Raw genomic sequence first — 21,820 nt, forward strand, 5'->3', positions numbered from 1 at the left:
TGCGGAATTAGTTTAACAATTAAACTACTAACTAAACATAAAATCCATTCCTTTAACCCATGATCTTGGCTTATTGTGATATGTATATAAACATAGCATGCATGGTAAGGAAGAACAAAGAGGGAGTTTATGTTCTACTCACCCTTGGAGCGTGATTTTAATCCGATCCAAGTGAACCACCAAAGTTCCTCTCCTTGATCTCTCCTTGTGTGTGTTTCCTCCACCTTGAAGCACCTTAAATTAAGAACTCCTTCTTGTACTCCTTCTTGTGCTTGTAATATTCTCCTTGATGTAACAAGTAGAGCCACAAAAGGATATGGCCTCTAAGGATCTTCACCAAGTGTTCTTCTTTCCTTTAATTTTGTAATGGACCAAGGGAGAACTCTCTCTCTCTCTCAAATCTGAAAATAATAGTGTGGAGACACCCTTATTTCTTTGTCCATGCTTTCACTTTTATATAATAGGAAATAACTCCAATTACTAAAAGAAAAATATTGACTTTCATAAAGCCAATATTTTGGCTGGTCCATACATGTTATTGGGCACTAAAAATGTGTCTCGGGCTTTTATTTAAATCTCATTTAGTGAAGCCCAAGTTCACACCAAAATCCGACAATCGTTTAGGCCCAATAGGTTCGGGTTTTACCCAAAAATTCTAATTATGTCCAAATAATAAATCTAATTAATTATTTGCTCATAACCAACTCTTGTTTAATCTTCTTCATATACAATCTCAAGGATCCACTTATATGGTGTGCGATCTCTTAGGTTCTCATTAACAAGGTAGTGAAGTTTATAGAAACCATTCTATTTTGTTTACGAATCAAAAACTCCATTTTTGATTCTCCCTTGTTATTAGGATAATAAATGTTTATTAATCCTCGGGGACTTCACAAGTCATGAATGACGTCTTGCAACATATCATAACTACCCTAGTTAATGTAGAATGACAAAGAACCTATTCAATTGGAATTACAATACAATATGGTCATTCTCTAACACGATGTTCTAAATCACATCATCGGGGTATGGAATTGATATGTCAATCCCCTAATGTGATTTTCATTCTTATGTGATTCTTAGAATGTGACTAAAAACTCCTTTTTAAATCTCATTCAATGCTTTGGCCAAAGACTCATTGAATCACATCTTTGAACATACACCTTATTTACATAAGGATAGAGATTCCTTGTTGTACACTCACATGTCTTCATGACCGAATTGATTATACCAATGAATGCATATATTATATCCATTAAGGGACACAATATTATTGCATCATCAAGAGATAATCCATTCACTCATAAGACAACTATGGTGTCTCAGGTCAAAGGACTAATTTGTATTATTGCAATTTAGAGTTCAAGTTTGACATGTAAGTAAGACTCCATACAAGAACTCTAATGATCGCGTTCAGTGTACTCTTTAAGTTAAGAGCACCCACATACTTGTATTAGTGTCTCTACACAAATGACAAGAGACATATCATCCTCCATATTGAGCATACATAGTATGTGCTAGTCTTTCCGGATTATCAATGTCCAAGTGACAATCCTATGACTAGGAACCTTTTAGGATAAGAGTGTGAAAGAGTAAAGGTCTCACACATCTAACTCTTTAGATTACTTTCTCTTTAACTCATATTCCTTGGACCTTGTTCAATCAAATATTAAATATAAGCAATGAACAATAAACTTGCCCTTTTGATTAATAATAATTACAATAATAATTACATCAAAATGATTGTTTTAGAACACAATTCCTTCAGGCATATCCCTTCCCAATCAAGTAGTCACTTTAGTGAGCGTTCCAACCTTATTGTAAACGCGCTCCGTGGTCTAGAGCCACTTGACTTGGGTAAATGAAGTTCACCATGAACCTTCATGTATATTCCGTATCTAGATCCCCATATAGATACGTAGTGACCACATTTGTAAGCCGCATGTTCAGTTATTCGGAAACTACCAAACTGACAATGTAGTGGAGTGTAATGACATCCATTACGAGAGAATATGTCTCATCGTAGTCGATTCCAGGGCGTTTTTTGAGAAGCCTTGCGCTATAAGGCGAGATTGCCATCTCTTTTTCTCATCACGCTTTCTAACGAAGACCTATTAGTCAATAGGTTTTATGTTAGGAGGTGTTGGCATTACTGGCTCGAAAACCTTCCTCTTCGTTAGAGAATCCAATTTAACCTGGATCGCATCTTTCCATTTAGGCCAAATCTCTCTACATTGGCATTCATTCATCAATGGAGCGTAGTTCGATATCATCGGACTCAACAAACTCATGCGCAACTACATCATCAATTATGATGAAGTTTCTATCCCACGTCTCATGTACACTAGTCTAAGTTTCATAGAGCTCTATATTCTCAGGAATAGGTTCTGACGTTGAGGCGTCCCCCAACGATAACCATAACCCGGAAGATACTCATGAGACGGATTTTGAGTGTCGATGATCAAAGGATTGGAATGTGCCAAAGTATCCTTCGAACTCATGGGCCTCCCACGCATCCTAGCTTGGGCCATGACCTATAACGCCAGAGTGCCACTCTCTTTGGCATTGGCGCCATGCCTTCCTCCGTGTAGGGTGGCGCTACGTCTTCTCGTAGGGACGTCATTCCTTGCAGGCATGTTTGTAGCATATTTGTGAGATCTCGTCACTTTAGTTGGGATCGAGATGAGACACAGTGGGGACAGACCACGACAATTCCTGTCTTTCCTGCTGAACATCTATGTTCTTATCTCCCCCCTAACGATGGGAACTGTCTCATCAAAGTGACATCCGCAAATCTAGTGGTAAGGAGATCGCCTAGCAAGGGCGTGAAGTGGCGGACGATTGTTGGAGTCTCAAATCCAACGTAGTTGCCCATTCGTCTGTGAGGACCCATTATAGAGCACTGTGGCAGCCCAATTGGCACATAAAGGCACACTCAAATATGCGTAAGTACGAAACTTGTACCCAGTCACTAGATGTAACGCAGAGGTAGGTTGAGTGGCGGTGGGTCATAGACGAATTAGCATAGCTACATGCAATATTGTATCACCCCAAGCGGATATAAGGAAATTAGTGCGCATTACCAATGTCCGGACTACCATCGTAGTCGTTTCCGCGAGACCAATTGGGTGTGTTTATGGGAATATAATGTCCAACATTAGTCCAAATACAATAACCATCGAAAGTCTTCGATGTAAACTCTCTAGCATCGTCAAGTCCAATTGACGGAATTAGGATGATCTGGGGAGTAAGCCCATTGTCATATGATATTTGCTAGGAGTGTAGCATAAGCAGCATTTACAGGTGGACAATGGCACAACACGTGACCAGCGTGTTTGCGTATCAACCAATATCATGAGATATTTAAACGTCCGCAAGTTGGTTGAATCAGTCCATAGAATCCCTACGGATGCTATGTAAGAACATAATGAGTATTTTCATATCCTTTGCATAGGACAGTCTCAGTCCTAATTTCCCTAAGGAACGGGCTTTGTAAAACGAGAGAGAGGCTTTAGAAGCAACCAATGAGAATTTTGGTTAGGCCTGAGCGTCTGAAACGCTATTTTGAAGTAAGTTGGTGATTGCAGCATCACTTGGGGCGCCATCACCATGATGGACGCCATCCATGGCGTCATGGATAGGGACTACGCCAGCCCTAGGCTGGTGGTGGACGGAGGCGGTGCCCTAGGCAGCAGCGTCGGTCACACTTAGTCTAGGAATCAACTTTTGATTCATGCTTCATTTCGCTCGAGAGAAAAGATGTCCGTGTGAAGTCTTTTGTAGACGGATCATCATATCATGACTAGGATGATCTATCCTGTCGTGACAAAGCCAATATGTGTCTAAATCCAAGAGATCTTCCCTCATAACTTTTATTGGATTAATAGCTCGAATAGTGACATAGAGTCCACTAGAGAGACACATAAACATCTCTAAGATGCGCCTTTGTTCGCAATCATTAAAGGTATTGCAAAGGAACTCATTTCCGTTCTCTACATGCATTTTCGCATAGAATTCGTTGGCTATTCATAGGGTACGGTTTGCCCTAAGAGCGTAGAGAGTTTCTGTGACAGTAATCAAGGTGCCATTTGGCAAGTGAAACTTGGGCTATTCCATGTCCTTGAATTAATACTAGTCACAAAGTCATATGCTCAGAATCAAAATGGAGTCATAATGAAAAGAACTCGAAATTTTGTTCATAAGACAACAGAGTACGTACATCATTGTTTCTTAACCATTAGGAGAATCTAATCCAAATGCTAGCTAATGCAAAACAATGGTAGTCGTCTAATTTCTTTCGGCAATTCCAAAATAAATGTGACCAGGTGAGTAGAGAGATGTCGGTGGAGCAAGGCTCGCTTAAGTACCACTAATCTCAGAACCTTCCTAGACATCACACATACTTTGGGTGAGCCTACTTTGACGAAAGACTAAACCATTGACATTTACTACAAAGTATATGACAATTGCCTATTACATCTCTTGGAAAAATAAAGACTTAAACAGAATTGGCGATCTATTGATCCCAACTAGATTTGTAGTCTTCAACCCTTCACTCTAGATCATCTTCTTGATCTTCTTGTTCCACATAGTGAGCTTCTCTTGCTTCACAATATGCTTTGTAGGCGGTGACAAGTTCTTCACGAGCTCTACAAATGTATACCCAATGATCAGACACTCCACATCGAGAACATACATCTCTTTGCTCGAACTCCATTGATTGAGGCGCTTTGAAAGCGTCATTTAGATGGCTCTTAGTGTTGGTGGCGCCACCAACATGGCCAGAGGCGTTGCCTCCCTCTCTCTTTCCACGTTTACCTCTTCGGTTCCGTGTTCGCCTATTTTGGCGGTTACCTTCCCAAGGAGAGCGATTATATGGACCAGAACGTTCAGAAGTATCCCTAAGATTAGGGTTTCGCTCTTGGCGCCCTCTCTTAGAGGCGCGACTATAATTGGATTCCGGAATATGCTCTGTTTCCACGGATCTCGAATTATAGTTCTTCACAAGGATATTGTCATGCTTTTTAGCGACATTCATAGCTCCAATGAGCTCATGAAACCTTGTGATCCGTCTTGCATTAACATCGATTCGATAGTTCTTAGCAACCATCAATGCAGAGACGGGGAAGGTAGAGAGAGTCTTCTCAATCAACATCGCATCTGTGATCTCTTTACCACAGAATTCTATTAAGGATTTAATGCGAAGTGCTTCCTAGTTGTAGTCAAGAACTGACTTGAAATCACAGAAGCGGAGGCTATGCCATCTTACTTCTAGGTCAGGAAGCAGGGAGTCACGGACGTTGCCAAATCTATCTTCGAGTGAGACCCACAGCCTTCTGGGGTCTTCTTCATTCATACACTCGTACCAGAGCGAATCATCCATATGACGAGTCATTAGAATGATGGCTTTCGCCTTATTTGCCTCTAAGGCTGCTCTATTTGCTTCCAAAGCTTGAGCTTGCTCAACAGTTAGCACGTCCTGGCTAGGCTCGAGAATCGTATCCAGGATTCCATCGGCCTTGAGATGCTGGCGGATATCACGAACCCACCTGTGATATTCAGAGCCAGTTGTTCCCAATGGAGTAAAGTCCAATTTGTTCAGGTTACTCATCCTGAAAGAGAACAAGAAATTAGGGTCAGTTTCGGAGCGAAAAATGCTACCACGAAAACAAATAAAATTTCTGAGCGTAGTCACTTCCAAGAAATTAGGAATTTCCGAGCGTAGTTGCTTCCAAGAAATTCGATTCCAAGAGGGGTTGGATTAGATCGAAACAATGATGTTTACGGTCGATCGTTTTATCTCAACAAACTCTAAGTTTAGAGAACTCTACAAGCTCTAAGCTTGGAGTGAGCACGAACCCCCACAATTCGGCTTAATTTGGTCTCCCCTATGATAAAGAAAGTGGGGTAGAAGAAGGGAGGTTGCAAGTCCCCGAAAAAGAAGAGAAATTAAATGTAAAAACTCTAAAAAAGTGGAACTTTTAGAAAAAAAATACCTCGAAATAGGTTCCCGGAAAAGTTGGCCGGAAAAAGTGGTCGGAAAAAAGCGCCGGATAATGGTCGGAAAAGTCGCTGGAAATTGGCCGGAAAGTGGTTGACCGGAGGGTTGACCGGCGTTGACCGGATGCTGACGTGGCACTGGTGCTGATGTGGCAGGCTGATGCTTTACTGACGTGACAGTGGGGTCCGGTTGCTGACGTGGCGATGGGGTCCTGCTGATGACGTGTCAGTGGGTCCAGATGCTGACGTGGCGGTTGCTGACATGGCAGGCTGATGTTAGTGGGTTGGGCTTTGACCTTTGGGCTGGGCTTTGACTTCTTCCTTTTGGGCTGGGCTGCTTCTTTCTTCTTCTTTTCTGCCGGTTTTTCTGCCGGACGATCAGGTTGCCGGTTCAGCAAATTTTAGGCTGATTTTTTGACTTTTTATTCTGGTTCCTGAAACTTCAGATCAATAGGCTTCTGCTACCACAATTTGGTGGAAATTGGAGGTTCGGAAGATGGTGAACCGGTGGAATATTTGCTGCGAGTTGTATGGAGCTTCCGGTGGCCGGTTCGGTAGGTTTCTGGCCGGTTCTTGGGATGGGGCCGCCGGTTCTGGACTCCTGGGATCGAGTTCTTCAAGGTGTGAGGTGGAGGCAGAAAAGGCTTCAAGGTTTTGTATTCGGATTCAAGGTTTTTAGCTTCTTGAATCAGGGTTTGGCTGTTTGTTTCAGGGTTAGGGCTTCGTGCTGATAACGTGTTTAAGGAAAACTGAATTGGGAGAGAATTGAGTCGTACTTTCATTGATAATAGGGGTCTTTTTATATAGAGGATTACAAGCATAGAGATAGAGTTTTACATGGAAACATAATCGTACATTGATTAGATATCTCCTAAGATTCTCCGAGAATATCTCTAATATAAACCCTATTTCAACTAGAGCAAGTAACCTCGAGTTTGGGTCAGACACATATTCTGAATTTACTTGAACAATTTATAGTTTGCTATCACATCTAAATATGATGAAATTGGTATCACGACGAATTAATTTATTTCACATATATCTATCAGATGCTCCAATATTAATTCAGTATATATGTGTGGCTTGTCTTCACAAGAAATACACTTTTCATTTGAAAAGGCAAAAGGATCCCGAAGCAACACAGACATGTTGATTATGCTTCGGAAGCCACACTTGTGCTCCAACGTGACTTTTAATTAGGGTTTTTCTGCAAGACTTGGCTACTCATCTATACAGGTGGAAAACACCAGATACAGAAAGAAATTAGAGACACAAAATTTGTAATTAGTGGAAAACACCAGAAATAAAACAAGTCGTAATTAATTAACTTGATGATCAATCAGTGCCATCAAATCCAAATGATCAATTAACAATCGAGCTAGCAGGTTGGTATAAGTGATTCTATGTTAACTGGGGTGGGCCAAAAATGCCGATCAAATAGTGAGCCAAGCCAGGAGCAACTTCCTATAAAAAAAAATAAAAAAAACTCGGGGAGCATACACATTTAACTTGATTTACATTAAGGTCATGTTTGGTTGGTGGAAAGGAAATGATAGGAAAGGAAACATTTCCTTTCCTTTGGGAAAGTGATTCCTGAGGGGGGGGGGGGGGGGCTCCACTTTTTCATTTCCTTTGGGAACCACTTTCCCTTCCTTGGCTGTCCCAAACGCAGGAAAGGAAAATGTTTCCTTTCCCAATGCCCAGATTCCACCAACCAAACATGGCCTAAAGGTTTTTCCTTGACATTTTTGTCTTAGATTAGCTTAATATAATGTTATTCTTTTGGACAATAAAACGAATCAAACTATCTGAAAATAAAACACTTCTTAAATTACTACGTACTTACTAGATTCGATAACACATTCAACACTTTTGTTTTGCAGAAGTAAAACCTATCCTCAAACTTAAAGAACCGGCCGAATTTTCATTGTGTAATAGTGTAAAATTAATACCCTAAACCCTAAGCTCGTAGTCAACTTTACTTGAGCTAAAACGGCTTGATGTAAATGTAAATGTAATGGAATTATTAGACTTTGTAGAATTTTGTAGTTAATTAATCACATTCCATATTCCATAACGGACATGTCAACCATTATTAACTAAGCCATACGCCATATGTAGGACAATACTGCTAATTCAGCTGAAAGTTTATCAAAACCAAACTTCTACTTTTAAACTTATCAGGCAGAATCAGAGGTGTTAATGTTTCTGTGTTAATCTACAGTTCTCATCAAAACCAAACTTCTAATTTTAAACTTATCGGGCAGAATCAGAGTGTTAATGATTCTGTATTTGTGGTTTGTTTTCTAACTAGTTTCTGCAAAATTCATGATTTAGCCTAATCAATGAACAACAAAAGATCCCTAGCGGTTACAACAATAAGATCCCTCAATCTTGTTCATATCTAATTATTCTGATTCAATAATACTCTTCTGTACTTTGATTTTGTATGCTAGCTATATGCTAGAAAACCCCATGGTAGCCTTTATTTGTAGAACATAAAAACTGCTAAGACAATATTAAGAGGATCAAAATTTGCCTCTATTTATAAAACATACATGTTACTGATACAGTACTAAGAGGATTGAGATTCCTACTCCTAATAGACTAATCTCCCTAAATGTATAGTGCGGGAAATGAAAATTTTTGATTTTTCTAGAACTTGATACTGCGCAAACCTCTACTTAATTTTGACTTAAATTTGTCTCAAATGTTAACTTTTCAAAGTTCAAATGTATCAACAAGCCAAAAGCACAACATTTAGATACATAGATGACAACTCCTATATATTAAAGCCTCATGCATCTTCAATCGTATCAACAAGCCAAAAGCACAAGATTTAGATACATGGATGACAACTCTTACTAAAGCCTAATGCATGCGGGTTAATCATCTTTTTAACAATATATATTTTTAAGATGCTCGAATATTCATGTTCACTGATTTGTGGTTTGTCAAATAGATCGGTTCTTACGCATGTTGAATTTCTAAATCAATGACCTTAAATGTTACTAAATTTGTTAACAAAACAGAGAGCGTCAAACTTGAAAATAAGAATTTAATTTATTCAGTTTCTTACAATATCTTATTATAGACTAGCTAACTTGATGTGATATGTGGAAATCACTGTTCTCAAATAATAAGTATTTATTGAATTATTTATGGTTCACCATCATATGCATGTAGATAATGCTAAATGAATGGTTTTGCCCATGATGAAGTGATTTATTTCACATATATCAACGTGTGAACTGTGAACTGTGAAGATATCCGTAGTGTATGTTTCAAACTTCCAATATTAATTCAGCACTACACTATACGTGCGTGGCCTATTTCAATCTAGAAGCAAGATACATGTCGATTATGTGCTTCAGAAGCCATACTTGTTCTCCAACGTGACTTATTCGATTAGGGTTGTTCAGCAAGACTTGGCAATCAAAAGGCCACAAAATTTGTATATGGAAAACATTTAATTTCTGGTATGTCGTAATTGCAAGCATCCAATCAGCGCCATCAAATCCGATGATCAAATTAATAACCAAGGTTGATATAAATTAATGGCATACATATATATTAGGGTAGAGGGCCAAAGATAAAACATCAAAAAAATCACTTCCAGAACTAGCTTTAAACTAGTGTTGTTACTGTTGCACACTTCCTTTTATCATGTTCCTTATTTCTTGATTGACAATCAACCTGATACATGTGTATATATTTGAATGCGTACTCAAGTGAGACGCTATAATCTCAAGGTAAAAATGATATTGTTGGTCCCAAATACACTTGATTTTATAGGCGGGGGCTGGTCCCTAAACAAAGTTGGGCAATTCTGTCCAAATTCGTGAGCTATTGATTTGATCATTGATCAATCCATAAGGAGCACTTGAACATGTCTAATTAATACTATAAATTCTTTTAGAAAAAATATCATCATGGTTCGCTAAGCGAAAGGAGAAATGGATTCGGGTTGTTCTGCATGTCTTTTTTTTTTTTTTGGTAATGAGAAATTCATTTAGGGACAAAAGCCCAGGAAGAACTGAAGCCCAGAAACATACAAAGATGGAAAGGATTAATTTCCAACTAAAACCAGCAAGGAAATAGAAGCAGGAAATAAACCCAGAACATGGGAAAACAAAAGATGATCAATTCTAATGCCCAAGCTCTGTCGCGTGAGGGCACGGGAATCCGTCGTTCCTCAGCACAAGGAAAACAATGAAAGCTGAAAGACAATGAATACAATGATGTGAATAGCTAGCAAACGAAATAGCTGCAAGACTTAGCTAGCTACTCATCTTTGTACTGGCTAGCAAACGAAAACAACGAAAAGACATGAAAATTTGAAAGTTGAAAGACACCAGAAATTAAACATATCGCAATTGTAGGAGTCCAAAATCAAAGCAATCAAATCCATATATATTATCAAAGTAATAATCAACATTAATATAAATGATTGGTATTGTATATTTTAGGGTGGGAGCCAGAAATGTCGATCAAATAGTGAGAGGTTGGTGATGGCTGCACGCACAGGTGTTTGATGCAGGAGAGAAAACGGCATTGGGAGGGGATAAGGGAGTTGATTAATATTGCTATAACAAATCACTTCCAAAGCTAGCTGTAAACTGCTGTAACCGCTTCTTTTTGGCATTTTTTGGTGAGTTATTGCCGATCAGACAAAATTCAACCGTTAAATTCGATATACATTGAATGTTATATTTTTATTATTGACGTTGAGGTTTCATGTTAATTTAATATGCATTAATATTTTTTATGTATGATGTAACACTCATCTTCAATAGTACGTTGTCTTATAACTAGTCATACTATTTGGCAATAAAACATCTCTCAAGTTACTAGATCGCCTATAGCCCAGGCCAGATGACAGTGAACTTTTTTTGAGTTAGTTTATACCTCAAATATTTAGCTCTTCCTAATTGCTACATGTCTCGAAATTAAGAATCTGGTGAGCTTCATCGCAATGCTAATACCCAAAACCCTAGCTCATGATTGACTTACCCAAAAACGACATGGATGCAAATTATTAGACTTTGCTAAAGTATGTAACTAATCAATAATACCCACATTCCAGAACATGTCTGCCATTATTATTACTTGAGCCATACGCATATGTCTATGTATGTGTGTATGACAATAATGCTGGTTCGGCTGGAAGTGTCTTATCATAACCAAACTTCTATTTTGGAACACGAGACACATTTTCAGACATCCTCCAAGTGAATGAGAATAAACACCTTCCAATTATATATATGCTCTGGTTTGGACAAGTTTTGGTTGCTTTTTGTATAATGAGAATCCAAAGTTTCTTCGTTGTTAAGGGTCCTCTATATATCTTTACTCAAGAATTATAAGAAAGATGCATTTGGCAAACTAAAATTGCTCATTTTAATGTTGGCAAAAGCACCTCAAGAAACCCTTCAAAACGTCTTTGGTTAGTCTAACATACGGATGACAAAGACACCCAATTAAGTACCTGCCGATCACTATCATTCTCTCGGTGCCCCTTTAAGGAGGGGAAAGAGAAGTCCATGGCCGTGCCCATTACTATCGACATTGCTTCTTACCGAACCACTCCCCTAGTGCACTTGCGTTGGGTTGGAAATATCGCAAACATGTATATATATCTAGGTTTCATAGTTAAACACAGAGCTTCAATCAACGCACAACCCTGTTCTCCTCCAAACATTCGTATTCCCGGCCGGCTTTTACTATAATGAAGAGGTGAAGCGCAATGCAACGCGGCGGCTTAGATGCGAGTGCGGTTGCTGGATGTTCCCTCCTACGCAAGAAACACTCTCAAAATGTGTATAATGCCCATTAACATAGAATAAACTGAGACAAGCACAATTCCCTTCGACTATTCCCATGAATACGAAAACGACTTGACATAACCACTTGTTCATGGACCATGCGAGGTCGGGATCGGTAATTGATCGATAGCGATCCAGCACCAACATCGATCTTCTTCTTCTTCTCTTTTTGGAGGTTGCAATCCATTGAATTCTTCTTTGCTTTGTTCCAAGGGAGAATAGAAATGTGTGGGGCCCCACCACCAAATTGCGCGCCATATATTTCACTCCTCCACCACTCTCCACCGTCCACGTCCGCTCTTGCTCTTCTCAAGAAAATTCGTCACTTTCCATACCCGCCAATTATTCACCACAGCAACGACATGTCGTGGGATTAGCATGGGGGTAGTGGTCGGTCACTCAGGCACTGCTGGAGATACTTACCACTGAGAGAAGGCCACGTGGGAAATGGGGGAATGGCTTCTCCTTGTTTGTCTCATATGCCCCATTAAGACTTTTTGAGAAGGTCCACTGTAACAGAGAAGAGAAGAAGGGATTGATTGCTTTGCTAGCTAACCCAATAAAGCTTTCAGCTTTTTGCATTAAGAGAGACTCAGACTTGGAGGCCTTTCCAAAACCATATGGAAGAAGATGCTTCACGCAAACATAAAGGAAGAGAATTTATAGCTACAGAATTCAAATACAAGAAGAAGAAGCAGTAGCATAAGAAAGAGAGAGAGACACAGAGACTGCAGTACCAAAATAGTTAGTACTTGGTACTTGGAATCTTTGCAAGAGTTTTTGAAATGGAGCGCTATGAGATAGTGAAAGATATTGGTTCTGGGAACTTTGGTGTTGCAAAATTGGTGAAGGACAAATGGAGTGGTGAGCTCTATGCCGTCAAGTTCATTGAAAGAGGCCAGAAGGTAGACCTTTTCATATTTTCTTGATCAAAGTTTTGATTTTTGGGTTTATGAGCTAGCTAGTACTGCTCTGTTTTTTCCATTAATCTCTGGTGGGTTTGATTGTTTGTTCATTTTTGTCGTCTGGGATTGTGTTTATTCCAACTGGCTTTTTGGTTTTAATGGAGGAATTGCCTTGTTTATTTACAGATTGATGAGCATGTACAGAGAGAGATCATGAACCACAGGTCACTGAAGCATCCCAATATCATAAGATTTAAGGAGGTATAATTTCTGAGTTTAATCACACCTTTCTCACTTTCTCAGTGATATGTTCTCTTTTGTGAAATGGTACTATTGGAATCTCATTGAGAAAAGATTTGTGCAACTTGGAAGAATTTTAGAATCAAACTACTTTTTGGCCTATCATTCAACATTCTTTTTCACACTCGTTTAAAGACCTTTTTTTTCTCCATTTCCTTGGCCTTGGAAGTTGGAACAGGGCTAAAGTCAAATATTCATCATTACCAGCTTGGCTTTGAATTCCTCTGCCTCTCTGTTTCTAGTTGTTGCTTTAGCATATATAAAAACTTGTGGAATTTTTCTTATGTACAATGTTTTTTTATGTACTGTATATCTAATTATGTGGTCATTTGTGCAGGTCTTGTTAACACCAACTGATTTAGCGATTGTCATGGAATATGCAGCTGGAGGAGAACTTTTTGAAAGAATATGCAATGCTGGTAGATTCAGTGAAGACGAGGTAATTGGAACAATTGAACAAAGGCCGAAATGAATGGAAGCAGATTTCGTTGCAGTAAATTTAATTGTTGTAAATTTAGAGTTTGATAATTGTGTTTTCTTTTCTTCAGCCACAAATCATTTGGAATCTTAGTTGTTGTTTTGAAATTGCAGGCCAGATTTTTCTTCCAGCAGCTGATTTCAGGAGTCAGTTATTGCCATTCAATGGTAAAAAGACATCAAAATCTTAACGTAATTTGCATTTTGTAGATATGCTTTGCCTCACATCCCTTGCTGGTTTAATTTGATTTGATTTTTATTACTGCAGCAAATTTGTCACAGAGATCTTAAACTGGAGAACACACTTCTAGATTCAAGCTCAGCTCCACGTCTCAAAATTTGTGATTTTGGTTATTCCAAGGTGAACTATGCCAATCCATCATGTTAAGTACATATAATTTTAATTACTGTTACAGTGTTACTAATTACTTTTCTGCTACATGTTATAGTCATCTGTGCTGCATTCACAACCCAAATCAACCGTTGGAACACCTGCCTACATTGCACCAGAAGTCCTGTCAAGAAAAGAGTATGATGGGAAGGTAATTTTGTTGGTTTCTTGTTCTGTTTTTAAGTTGGCCTTATTATTGTGGACCAAATTTTGGGTCACCTAATTATATCCATACATATTGAGACTCTTATTTTATCCTTTGAGAATCTTAGATAGCAGATGTTTGGTCTTGTGGGGTTACATTATATGTGATGCTGGTTGGTGCTTATCCCTTTGAAGATCCAGAAGATCCCAGAAATTTCAGGAAAACACTTCAGGTTCATTGTTTTTACTGTAGTACTTTTTAAAGTTAGTTTTCCAATTCTTATGGCTCAACACATATAACATGTTAATGGATTTTGGCAGAAAATTCTGAGCGTCAGCTATTCAATTCCGGACTATGTACGCGTTTCCAGGGAATGTAGACATCTTCTTTCTCGAATTTTCGTTGCTAACCCCGAAAAGGTTTTACTACTCCTTAGAACATAGCGAGCAATGGAATGTCTGTCTGTTGATGCACATTCAATTTGAATCATTAAATTTGATACCTGAACTCCTGAATTCTATGCAGAGAATAACAATCCCAGAGATAAAGCAGCACCCCTGGTTTCTAATAAATTTACCAGAGGAATTCATGGATGAAGACAGCCTGCAAATTGGTGATGATCAAAAAAATGAAACCTCCCAAAGTGTTGAAGAAATAGTGTCCATTATTCAAGAGGCTCGAAAAGCTGGAGATGGTATCAAAGTTGGTGGACATTTTCTTGGAAGTATGGACCTTGATGAGATAGATGATGCTGACATCGATGATATAGAAACAAGTGGTGATTTTGTATGTGCATTGTGATTTGTAGTAGTGCAAGTTCTTATCAGTATACACCTTTACCACCTTGCAGCTTCTGAAGGCCAAATACTTTTTCCCAAAAAGACGTTGGGAGGATGAGGCATTCTACTTTTAATGGTGGGGAATCAAACTATCTTCTAGAAAGTGTTTTTATTTTCCTTTGCTTGGAAGTTTGCTGTTATGGTATGTCTTTAAATTACAACAACTAGTCTTTTGTGAATCGAACTAATTGTAGTAACTCTTAGCCTACAAACTAAAATCTTAACTCCAACACTAGACAAAGTCTTGAATCGCTAGCAAAACAACGATCATCAAAACCGCTGAGCAGTGGACTCAAATTAAGGGATCCAAGGGTAAATTGGGAAGCTCGGAGGCATGGGGGAGGTCACCTCAGCATCCCAGATACTAGGCTTTGGCTGTGTTGCTTTCCTTTTTGGAAAGTTTGTCATAATGTTCGTTCTCTTTTTATAGTCCAGATGGGAAAAGCTAAATCTGCACATTTTGGAATTCTGCTGGCACGTTATAGAATATCAATATCACCATCTGTTATCGGACCTAATCCAACTGCGATAGATTAAGACAGTCTAGAATATTAACAAAAACCGCACAAGGATCACATATAATATCAAACTTTATGATATCTCTTCTTAGTTGATAGAACCGTATGAATATCTTTGATATAAGTATTGCAAAGTCCAATGGTTAGTTCTTGCTCTTACTTTGGAGGAATGTGACCGAAGGTCCATCTGTTAATTAAATATCCAACGAACTGTATCACAATTTTGTTGCATGCATTCACCAGATGAGATCGGATCCGCACAAAGAAAAGTTCAAACGCTTTGTTTAAGGATTCAGTTTTTTTCAGGTTTGTAGCTAGAATAATTGATTCATGGATCGAGAGCGTATTACAAAAGTAATACAACAGCAAATTGGACTCTTAGCTAGGGACAAATCCAAAGTTTTAAACAAACTTTCCAACCAAAACCCAATAACACAAAATTAGTAGAGCGTTTTGTTGTGGGTAATATTTGTTTTTTCACGAAAGTAAGATTTCATTATTTATTGAATCAAAAAGTAAATCTACGAGTAGGGAAGCAATACAATCCAGAACCATAAAGCCTACTTATAACTAAACAATACAGCTCAGGATCCTGAATTTATCATAATCAATATAAGAAAAAAACATGAGCCGCAACATCTCATGAAGCGTCAAAGATGACCACTAACTTATTCAGCAAACTGCCAACAAAGTTGGAAAGAAAGCGCCGACATCTAGCATAAAAGATTGGTCTTTTCAACCGACTTTTGGCTCAGAACCTCAGGTGGAAACAGATATGCTCACACAAGTGTAGGGAAATGACAAGAGCCGCAAGTGTAGTTATTTTCAACAGAGAATGCTTGTGTGATTTTGTGAGGGACAGATCGACCATTCTAGAAGAAAAAAACGAAAGAAAAAGGAGATACAACAGCACTCCTAGGCTAACAAAATCAGGCCCGAGTTTGAAAAAGCCCAGACCCAAAATTTGTAGTCCACCCCAATTCAAGCCCGACCCCAAAGCCCAGAAACTTGCCATCAGAACCCTAAAGCAGGTCATATATAAAGAAGCCCTCTCAGTCTCAGCTACAAAAACCCTAATAATAGCTGCCTGCCAAGAAGAGCTTGGAGCATTTCTCCCCCCATCTCGGCCGCGGCAGCTGAGCAATCATGAAGGTTCGAATTCGCTTCCCATCTCTCTTTCCAATCCTAAACCCTAACCCTAATCCCCGATGCTTTACTGATCGGCTTTTTTTTTTTGCTGTTGTTGTTGGTTTTCAGTTCAACATCGCGAATCCCACCACTGGGTGCCAGAAGAAGCTCGAGATCGACGATGATACCAAGCTGTATGAACACACACTCTCTCTCTCTCTCCCTCCCTCTCTAATTCTTCTCAATTTTATGGCTTTGGTGCTTTTTCGTGAATAGATAATCGGATAGGTCATTGAATTTATATGAAGGAGATTGAAAAGCCTTTTGCTTTTGAGAAAATTTATCTGTTTGGTTTGGTTAGTCACATAGTAGGCTACATGATTTGAATCTTCTTTGTATCAGTAGTACTCATTTGGTTTGTAGATGGATGGGTTTGCTTTGTTTGGTTTGTGTAGGATTTTTGGGCTTTTATTCAAATCATTTGTAATTTTGGATGATAGGATAGAAAACCCACTACCTTTGTTTTGGTTTCTTGACAGTTTTTTTCTGGTGATATGGATGTTAACCGAGTGATTAAGGATAGAAATCTTGTCACAATTTTGCGATACTTTTCGTATATTATTCAATTATGTTCTTGACTCAATTCCTTTTTATGCAATTTGTGTCTGTTTATTTACTGGATGACTTGAGTAACGATTGTGTAGATTGATGATTTCAAATCGATTTTATTTAATTTGCAAATTGTTGGTGAACTAAACTATTTTAGATTGTATGGAGAGCTTGTCTTCTGTTTTGCCCACTCGATGTATGTAATTTTTGTGTTTGGAACCTGATTGCCAATTTGATTGACGTTTCTTTTGCTCATCGTAGCAAGGCTAACACTGTTTTACTTCCTGTTCTTTGTTGAGATCATGAGCACTAATCTTTTAGTAAATAATTTAACCTGCAGCCGAGCATTCTGGGACAAGAGGATCAGTCAAGAAGTCAATGGTGATGCACTTGGCGAGGTATGATTCCTAACAATTCGTACGGTTCTTTAGTTTGCCAGATTTTGAGTTGTTGTATTAATGTATTTTTTTTTTTTTTTATGTTTTCTCTTTAATTTTTAACAGGAGTTCAGGGGTTATGTGTTCAAAATCATGGGAGGCTGTGACAAGCAAGGCTTTCCTATGAAGCAAGGAGTGTTAACCCCAGGGCGTGTTCGCCTTTTGCTCCACAGGGGTATGTTACAATCAAATAGTTTTTGTGGGGGAGGGAGAGGCAGACAGAGAAAAACACAATTGATTTTGGGATACTGGTTTTCTGTTTTAGTACCTACTGCATTGATGTTCTTAGTTTCAACCATTGTTTGATTTTGCCATTGATATGTGCATATCATTTTAGGGACCCCATGCTTCCGAGGACATGGAAGGAGGAATGGTGAGCGAAGAAGGAAGTCTGTTCGTGGATGCATTGTTAGTCCAGACCTCTCTGTGTTGAACTTGGTTATTGTTAAGAAAGGTGACAATGACCTTCCTGGACTGACTGATGTTGAAAAGCCAAGAATGAGAGGTCCAAAGAGGGCTTCCAAGATCCGCAAGCTATTTAACCTCACCAAGGAGGATGATGTTCGGAAGTATGTCAACACTTACCGCAGAAAATTCACATCCAAAACTGGTGGGTTTTGATTTGTTAATTCACTTAATATGTGATTACTAGTTAAATAATTATGAAAACAGTTATTCTTATATGTTGGTTGTGATGCACTATTTAATGAAAATATTCTGGTTGGCAGGCAAGAATTGCAGCAAAGCTCCCAAAATTCAGAGGCTGGTTACTCCTTTGACTTTACAGAGGAAGCGAGCAAGGATTGCAGAGAAGAAGAAGAGAGTTGTAAAGGCCAAGTCAGAGGCTGCAGAGTATCAGAAGTTACTTGCTTCCAGGTTGAAGGAGCAGCGTGAGCGCCGCAGTGAGAGCTTAGCCAAGAAGAGATCAAGACTCTCCTCTGCCACCAAGCCATCTGCTGCTTAGTTTTCTGGTGGAGAATGTTGATGTTTTGGCTCTGATGAGCAACATCATAGTTAGGCTGAGGTATTTCTGATTGTTTATTTAAGCTTTCAGAGTTTATTTTGGGAATGCCGAACATGTTCTGGGCTGACATTTCAGATTTTGTTTATGTTTATGAGTTTTGTGGATCTGGATAAGATATAAATGTTTGAATTATTGAGTTGGCTATTAAGGTGCATTGTGTTTTTGGCTATCTCATTTTGAGACCCAATGTTTTATCCTCTAATTCTATAAAGCCCTTCTATAAAATTAATATCAAGTTTAATTATATGTCAAAGATTGGCATAGGTGGACCGATTCCAAGACTTTTTATTATGTATCTGGATGGATAGGTTTTAGAGCAGTCCTGAACTGTTCTACTCTTTTTGTTTTTGGTCAATAAGATAATTCATTAAAGAGCAAAGCAAAGTACGAACAGAGCCAGGAAAACAAGGAACAGAAAGACTGAAAACAAATAAAATTTAGGCTGCAGCTGCAGGACTAGAATTCAGTCTGCGGGTCGTGGTTGAGCATCACGACGAAGGGCTGACACCAAAGAGGCTGGGGATAGTGTATCCACTCTTGGGATAAAAGCCTCTGCTTAGCTAGCTTGGCTGCAGCATCTGCTGGACGGTTAGCTTCACGGGGAGTCCAAGTGCTGGTGAAGTTACTGGAGTGAGACTTAAACCTCCTCAGGTCTTCCACAAAAGGATTTAGTCTCCAACTCTCACTGCAGGCTTGGGTGTTTACAAACTCCACCAAATCCTTTCAGTCACACTGACAAATAACATTTAGGGCACGTTTACTTACTTGGAATGGAAATAAATGATTACGGGGTAAAAACATTCTTGCGTTTACTAACATATAAAGGAATCAGAATGATTCCGGGTAAAAGAATTCTTGCGTTTACTAACACATGAAGGAATCGGAATGAGTGTAGGTCCCACCTCCTTATCAGGAATCGATTCCTGAATACTCATGAATTTGATTACGAAGGGGGAGATGGGTTTAGGAATCAATCCTCCGGAATCAATACCGATTCCTTTCTTCTCTCATTCCAAACGTGCTATTAGCTTGTTCAATCTTGCTTCCGGGAAACACCCTTGGATTAAGGCCATAGCCTCAGACTCAATGGCTGAGTTGTAGGTACTGAAATAGCTTCCCCCAGCAAGGAAACGCCCACTGTGATCTCTCAAAATAGAACCTGTGCCTCCATTTTTTGTCATGGAATCCCAAGCTCCACCAGAGTTTATCTTGATAAAATCCTCAGGAGGAGGTTTCCAAGTAGTGATACTCTACTAGACTCTGGAGTAGAGATTGGGGAGACATTAGCTAACTTAACATTTGTCCATTCCAAGGAACTGAAGTTGGCATTTGAGATGACTACATCCGGGTTTACAATACCATTCTTGTAGATAGCTGCACATCTCATTTTCTAAATTTCAAAGAGAATGAAACCCAACAGCTCCAGGAATTTTGAGGGATCATCCACCAGCTTTGTACTCTCGAACTGTTCTACTCTTGAAAGGACTTCTAAGCTCTAAATAATTTTCCAATTTGTATCTCCCATGCTCACTTATATTCTTTCCCAGATATGCGTGATGTGTCTTCATAATCAATGCTAAAATCAATTGGAATCTGGAATCTCGATCACTCTCATTTTTATTTAGATTTTAGCTTACTGTTTGAACATAAACTGGCATGGAGGGAAGTTTGTTGTGTAAATACTGGAACAAAATTTGGAGTGAATCTGTACCTCCTAAAGTGAGAGTCTTCATATGGTGTCTGATGATGGGGATTGTTCCTACACGGGCAGCACTCAAATCACGTAAGATTGCCCTGTTTGATTATGGGTGTTTATTTTGTAACAAGGCTGAGGAGACCAGTGTACATGTTTTCAAGAATTGTGATGCGTGGCAATGTTTTTGGCTTTATGGTCCTCTGAAATTAAATGCTCAAGTTCACCCAGCACTTTGCATGAAGTCTTGGATTTTGGACTGGACGTTTTGCATGGTGATAAAATTGATTTTTTTTTTTTGGCACTATGGTTGGTCTGGGGGGAGAGAAACAACGTGCTATGGAAGAATGGCCACTTTAGACCCATGCACTTAATCCATTGGTGCGTCAATCAATTGGAGGAGTACCAGAAGTATCACCCCAAGGCGTGTAGGAAGAAGAACAGGCCAATGACCAAGTGGTAGACCCACCCAGTGGTAGGTTGAAAATCAATATTGATAGCTCCATCAGAGTAGATAGTGGTAATGGTGGGATTGTTGTGGTAGAAATGATGCAGGTATGAGCATTGCGGTTATGGTGAGACCTGTTTTACATGCATACTCGGCTCTAAACATGGAAGCTGAGGTGTGTAGAGCTGCTCTTCTTCTTGATATACATTAAGGTTTGACGGAAATAGATATTGAAAGTGACCCAACCCTTCTAATCATATGTCGGGGCCAGAAGTGGCCCTGCCCCCCCCCCCCCCCCCCCCCCCCCAAACTTTTGAATTGCACACGTGTGCACATGTAATTGGTGTGTCCCAAACTTTTGAATTGCACACGTGTGCACATGTAATTGGTGTGTGAATTTAATAAGATTTAGACCCATGCACTTAATTCATTGGTGCGTCAATCAATTGGAGGAGTACTAAAAGTATCACCCCAAGGCGTGTAGGAAGAAGAACAGGCCAATGACCAAGTGGCAGACCCACTCAGTGGTAGGCTGAAAATCAATATTGATGGAGCTTTTAGAGTTGATAGTGGTAATGGTGGGATTGGTGTGGTAGAAATGATGCAGGTATGAGCATTGCGGCTATGGTGAGACCTTTTTTACATGCATACTCGGCTCTAAACATGGAACCGGAGGCGTGTAGAACTACTCTTCTTTTTGATATACACTAAGGTTGAACGGAAATGGATATTGAAAATGACTCAACGGCTCAACCCTTCTAATCAGATGTGAAACTATTAAGGCCCCCCAAACTTTTGATTTGCACACGTGTGCACATGTAATTAGTATGTGGATTTAATAAGTTTTAGACAAGAATCATGGGACTGGCCCCTCCCCCCCCAACGCACCTACACTTTTTTTTTTTTTTTGGAGAATCCCCAACGCACCTACACTAGTTTGTGCAGAGAAGGAACAATAAATAAGAATAATTTTCAACACTTGTCGTACATTATTTTTAACCTGTTAATAAAAAAATTAAAACGAAGACATGAATAGATGCTATGAAAGCATACATCGGTACGTAGCTCAAAACATTAAAGC

General features: G+C 39.2%; 2 protein-coding genes across 2 annotated transcripts; both read left to right on the forward strand.

Moving 5' to 3' along the window:
* Positions 1-12,312: 12,312 nt before the first annotated feature.
* LOC133723724 (serine/threonine-protein kinase SAPK1) lies at positions 12,313-15,011 on the forward strand. The gene is made up of 9 exons (XM_062150601.1): positions 12,313-12,730; positions 12,917-12,991; positions 13,368-13,469; positions 13,622-13,675; positions 13,776-13,868; positions 13,957-14,049; positions 14,171-14,275; positions 14,364-14,462; positions 14,569-15,011. The coding sequence occupies exons 1-9, from the start codon at positions 12,611-12,613 to the stop codon at positions 14,842-14,844; spliced, it is 1,017 nt and encodes a 338-aa protein (XP_062006585.1). The 5' UTR covers positions 12,313-12,610; the 3' UTR covers positions 14,845-15,011.
* A 1,445-nt stretch (positions 15,012-16,456) lies between these two features.
* Positions 16,457-18,767, forward strand: LOC133723735 (small ribosomal subunit protein eS6-like). Its single transcript, XM_062150608.1, has 6 exons — positions 16,457-16,552; positions 16,658-16,722; positions 17,478-17,535; positions 17,641-17,749; positions 17,912-18,184; positions 18,303-18,767. Exons 1-6 carry the CDS (start codon positions 16,547-16,549, stop codon positions 18,536-18,538), a joined length of 747 nt encoding a protein of 248 aa, XP_062006592.1. The 5' UTR covers positions 16,457-16,546; the 3' UTR covers positions 18,539-18,767.
* Positions 18,768-21,820: the final 3,053 nt, after the last annotated feature.

This window comes from Rosa rugosa, chromosome 1, assembly GCF_958449725.1.
Source record: "Rosa rugosa chromosome 1, drRosRugo1.1, whole genome shotgun sequence".
Taxonomy (NCBI): domain Eukaryota; kingdom Viridiplantae; phylum Streptophyta; class Magnoliopsida; order Rosales; family Rosaceae; genus Rosa; species Rosa rugosa.